Source organism: Lactuca serriola, chromosome 4 (assembly GCF_051521515.1).
Source record: "Lactuca serriola cultivar US96UC23 chromosome 4, Lser_US96UC23_V15, whole genome shotgun sequence".
In the NCBI taxonomy this organism is placed as follows: Eukaryota; Viridiplantae; Streptophyta; class Magnoliopsida; order Asterales; family Asteraceae; genus Lactuca; species Lactuca serriola.
Genome location: NC_136411.1, coordinates 17,930,322 through 17,936,105, shown reverse-complemented (window position 1 = coordinate 17,936,105; position 5,784 = coordinate 17,930,322). Strand labels below are relative to the sequence as shown.

The 5,784-nt window shown below is 35.1% G+C and overlaps 1 protein-coding gene across 1 annotated transcript; it reads right to left on the bottom strand.

Moving 5' to 3' along the window:
- Positions 1-1,140: 1,140 nt before the first annotated feature.
- AGO7 (Argonaute family protein) lies at positions 1,141-5,367 on the bottom strand. Its single transcript, XM_079038270.1, has 3 exons — positions 4,946-5,367; positions 3,198-4,431; positions 1,141-2,698 (listed from the first exon to the last, which is right to left on the bottom strand). Exons 1-3 carry the CDS (start codon positions 5,301-5,303, stop codon positions 1,258-1,260), a joined length of 3,033 nt encoding a protein of 1,010 aa, XP_078894396.1. The 5' UTR covers positions 5,304-5,367; the 3' UTR covers positions 1,141-1,257.
- Positions 5,368-5,784: the final 417 nt, after the last annotated feature.

Below are 5,784 nucleotides of genomic sequence, written 5' to 3'. Positions count from 1 at the left end.
AAGCTCGTATTGCCAAATGAAACTTTTTGTTTAAACTAGAACGTTTTATCAAAAGCTAAAAGTTAGAAATTCTTAAACGCTTCCAAAAATTCGGTGTCAAACACGCACTTTATTTTCTTATTGTCTTATTGTTTTCTTATGTATTCGGTACCTTTCTCTGGTTTTCTTTTATAAAATTTATTAACGTTCAAAAGGAAGAAAAACTTAACCGCTTCAAGTACTCATTCTTTTGTTTTTATTTGTTTAATAAATTTAGTAAAAGTCATAATTTTTAGTATGCTCACAAAATTTATAAAATCGTCACGAATATTCACCAATTTGAGTATTTTTAATAAATATATGATTAAACTTAAGGATATTTTTTTGTAGTAAAATATTTTTTGTGACTGAAAAAGTAATTCGTAAATTCTCGACTCGGAGTTTTTTAACAGTTTAAATAGTTGTTTTATGATAGTTTTGATACATTCTAGAGATTTTATATACTTTAAAGCAAAATGTAATTATTTGTACCGCTTTTATGACGTATGGGAGTAATTTTGGCTGGCATTGTAACACCCTGCCTATTTTTTTTTTTTTGCATGCATGCCAAAATAGTGTTACAGTTCTCTATTCTCTTACAATAGAATATTTTTGAAGAGTTGGTTTTCCAAAGTGAGCTGTATTTTTATTTTTCTAAACAATTTAACTTAATGAAATATCTTCTTAAAATTAAAAATATAACATGATTATTTATTTAGCTTCTGAAATGGTTAGCAAGGTTTTTTTATTATTATTTTGTTTTATTAAGTAGCTGTCTAATTATTTTTTATCAAATCACTTTTGTTCTCGAAGGAACATAGGGTACTACAAAAGTTATATAGTTTAGTATAAATAACACCGAAATGCGCATATTAAAAAACAAAAAAGAATTAAAGTCTTGATGCTTATCTATTTTTTTTTTTTATTATTATTTCTCTTTCCAACCATAATGATATTTTGTCCTTTCGAAAGTACTATGATTGTTAACAACCATTAATGAATGTTTTCGTCCATTTTTATGCGTTTTTACTTTTTAGCAACTGTAAGTCTGTAACACTTAACATAATCATATATCTCATCCACATGAACAACTAAAAACATATATTTTACGTACAATAACAATAATCAAACCCATAATATTTGATTTCTAATAAGATTTACCAATTAGGCAATTACCAACTTGCTACAATTGTTATATATATAATGTTAAGAGTCGATCTACATATCCTATACCAATCTTTAACAATAAAACATAAGATTTTTAACACTCTCCCGTACTTTAGGAAGCGGGGTGGTCTTCGGTGGGCCCCGTCTCGTGAACCCCGGCGACACCACGGTCCGGTCAAGATACAACCGCCCTCGATAAGCCGCCAAATGTGCATAATAACACGGTGGCACCAATGAAACCGGTTTAGTACACCTCACAAAAGTGAAACAAAGATTATAAACCAATTTCTGAAATTCATCAGAAGTGAACTCGTTTTCATCCCACAATATATGATAATGTGTGGGCCGACTTGTCCCCTTTACACCCCAATGACTACAAAGATAAAAATCAAACTCTTTCGGGTGGGTGATAACCGAATCCACCACCGTACCCGGCGGCACGTTTTCATCGGAAAAAAGATTCCGGGAGGTGCCGCCGCCCGATTCTGCCGGAAACAGCCTCGTGTGGTGCCGTTTTTGAACCACTACAAATGTAATCGAGGGGTTGTACCCGGTGAAACGTGAACACCCATCACGAATCGCTTGCAATTCATCACGAAGAACTTTATGAAACTGTGTCTCGCTAACACCATCACGAAAGAAAATCAATCTTTTTGGTAATTTCGAAAGCTCACGAACAAAATCATGTAATATCTCCTCCACCATTGAATTCAAATCTTGAATTATTTCTTGCCGGTGAGTCTGCGACCTCATTTTTGAAACGTACTTGTTTGCCGCCGGCCAATTAACCGATCCGACAACCGCCGCCACCGAGGGGCTGAAATCATCAAGTGGGTGCGGATGCGTGACGTCCGCACCCAGAAACATTACCGGCTCATCAAGGGTTAGAACCCTTGGGATCTGAGCCGGTAATGAGGTGTACAGTGCAACTGTACACCCCCCGATTTTGGCATTGATTTTCAATGCCAAATTCGCAAGGAATTGAGAACTCAATCTCGCAAGATTTTGATACAAACAACATTGGCTCATAACCCCGATGTTTGTTTCTCCAATGCGCTTCAAATCCGCGTACCCTTTATGTTTCTTCTCCATCACACAAATCAAAAGTTGTAAATTATCGGACGCGGCTCTTTGGATCTTTTTGAGTTTGGATTCGAGAAGACAGACATTGTTTAGAACTTGCATTGATTCAAACTGTGGTTTTATGACTGTGTTCTTGTTGAGAAAGATTCCTAATTGTTGACATCTTTGAGTTAATTGGTCGATAAATTTGGGAATGATTCTTTTTTGTTCATCGGTTCCACCAAAACTAATTAAAGCCCATCTCCCAATTCGGCTTCCTTCAAAAACTTGGCTACCTGAAAAGTTCCATTGGCGATCATGGCGTGAAGGGGTCAAATCTCTTACTTCACCACCATCTCCAAGTTTAAGCTTTGGAGGTCGAAGAATTCGCCCATTTAATCTTGTCATCTCCTTCAAAATACGGAGATTGAAGTCTCCTGCTTGCTTTCCACTGTTTCAATGATTGAAAAAGATATATCAAAACACTCGATAAGAGCATTTATAATACTAAACTCTTTAGTACATATTTCATCAATAGTACGGTTTTTTCGATAAGCCTATTTATGAGTTTTACCAATTTCAATCTCTGTCCTTTTTTTTGTTTTTCTATACAAATCAATAAAATTTGAATAAACGAATAGCATATATATAGTTTTTTTTTGTGGTAGTTTATCTCCTACTTTGTACCTCTATTTTACATTATATTAAAGAAAATAATGTTTTTTTTTTTTTATTTGTAATAGTTAAACTAAGAGACTAAACGAATAGAAAATATGAAAAAGTTAGTTGGTCAAGCTTGTAGACTTACACTTTGAAAAGGTTTTTTTTATTTTTTGAAAAAGTAGGAAGCTTTTTCATTGCTTTTCAAATTGAAAAAGGTTTGAAAAACATTTACAAGAATCAGAGATGAATAATTGAATATTGAATAAGTAATGAAAGAAAAGGGTTACCTTGATGGACCGAAGGGTCCAGCCATGACACCATCAATGATCGCTTTTCGTTCTCGTGGTTTTTGGCAACCCAATTTCAGAATTTTTGCAGTTTGATCATCGGAAAGTTTTCCGAGAAACTTTTGGCCTTCACAAACGACACAAAGCTCCATCGGAAGATAACATGGTCGTCTTCTACTAGTCTGTAAACATGGCAAGTTCCTGTATTGTATATCATAGTTATACTGTTCTTTAAAGTAGCTCACAACCCATAAATTATTCCCATTTCGATCTCGAAACCAAAGATTCTCAGTGGATTCATCTGTCAAACTGTGAACTTTGTATCTTTGAACAGTATCACGGTGACAAACGAACACCCTTATGTTCTTCATCGCCTTTTCAACTTCTTTCTTCTCTTCAATCGTCAACTCTCTTGTTTTTCTCTCAGAAAGGTCATTCAGAAAAGAAAGACGCTTCTGCAAATACGGGATCACTCCAATGCTTTCATGAAAAGCGGTGACTGTTAAGTCTACATTGAGCGCAAGCCCTTGTTGTGTTGGTCGGAGACTTTGAAAGAAACCTCGAAGTCCAATTGCGCCTCCTCCTATGTCTTTAGCGCCTCCCATGGAGGTCGAGTAAAGTGAACGTCCTAATGGGATGCATTCTGACAAAGGGTTTTCACGAAGAACAACATCTAACGCTTGGAGATAGTCTTGTGGAGGTGGGATTGAATCGTTGTCTTCTTTACTCAAGTATTTGCTTAGTTCTTTGCCGTTGAGTTTCGATACAATCTTGATGTTTACCCTAAAAAGCTTGGATTTTTCTTGATTCTCTTCACAATTTGGAGGAATCGAAGGATTACCCATTGGAATTGGGATGTTAATAAAGAGTTCAATTCTGTCTTTTTGGAACTCGATTGGGCTAAAAAGGTTTCTCCGGCCATCGTAGCTAGGATTGGCACCGGATAAAATGGTGGGGTTTTGTTCGACGAGTTTTTGTTTGATCGATCGAGCAATATCCTTTGAAGGTTTCGGGGAGATGTCGACATCGTAGTGGTAAATTAGCTGTGAAGGGTCGAATTTTACAAGGAAATGATTGGCTAAAAGTGAGATAATTGTTCCTTCCGAGCCACCGGAATCCGGCCTTCTTGCCACCGTTAATAGAGGTTCTGGTAGTGTTGAATCCCTTACAGGTCTCAGTTCGTCTTTCTTTGCTCCCATTGATGAGTTAATTGTTCTTGGAATCACCTCTAGAGCTGTTTAGATTAAAAATATTTAGAACATTAGCGTCACATTTGATTAAGTTTCAGGTTTTTCATACCAAAATCTTTTTAGAAATACTGTCAAGTGATCATGATATGCTTGTTGTGATGGAGAAAGAAAATTGGAAATTAAAATCCGGCAAAAAGAAAACAACAACATTCAACAACAAAACTGAATGCAAGGGATAAGATACTGTCTCGTTTTAACAAAAGATTCTCTAATTTACAAACATTAAAGCTTGAAAAAATCAAGAATTCCTGTTCTTGAAAACAAGAAACAAAAAATACGGAATCTTGAACACATGTTTACACCAATGCTTGACAAATCAATCAAAACCCTTGTCGGAGTTCGATAAGAAATAAATAATTCAAAAGAAAAGAAACAACAAGAGCTCATTTGGGGGCATTGATAAAAACCCAAAACCATGTAAAGACAAGTGCTTAAAAGTTAGCAAAAAGATCAAATAATATAACCGAAAGAACAAAACAAAAAGAGGGTTTTGTCTACCTGTTTGATGAGATAGATGTGAATCAGAAGTAGCAACAAGAGGTGGAAGATGATGATTTTGCTTCCATGGCGGTTTCTGCAAATGGGGTTTTGGCGTAAAGGCATGATTTAGAGGTAGAGGTAGATGTAGAGATGGAGCTATGGCGTATTGAGGTGGAGGCAGAGGAAGAAGAGGAGGTGAAGGAGAGTGGTACAGATTTTGATTAAGAAAACCGAAATTTCTGTTGGAATGCTGCAAAAGATAGTGCGGATGAAGATGAAGATGATGATAAAAGTGTTGGTGTGGAGGGTTATTATGTGTTCTTCCTCTGAAACTCTTTGTTTTTGCTGTGCATTTCTTGTTCTCTCTTTCTTCCATGGTGAACACACTAGAGAGAGATCCAAAAGTTGCAGTCTTTGCATGAGTAACATATATATATATATATATATATATATATATATATATATATATATATATATATATATAGAGAGAGAGAGAGAGAGAGAGAGAGAGCAAATGGGTTTTTGTCTCAGAGATCAGAAGGCAACTAGGAATAGTAGTAGGAACTGCAGTTATTGCAGAGAGAGAGAAAGGAGAGGAGAGAGAATTATCGATGTAATCTTCTTGAAGGAAAAAGGTTAACGAAATCTTTTTGGATATTTGGATTATTTTTCTTAGATTTGAACTTTTAAAAATATTTTAATTATATATTAAATCTATGTTTTCGGTATATAAAATAAGATGCATTTTTAGTTTATTATAATTTAAAATGATATAAACTTAGTTGATAATGGATAAGCTTATTCGTATATAATATGTAATCCTAATATGCAAGTGCATACTACATACCCTTCTTACA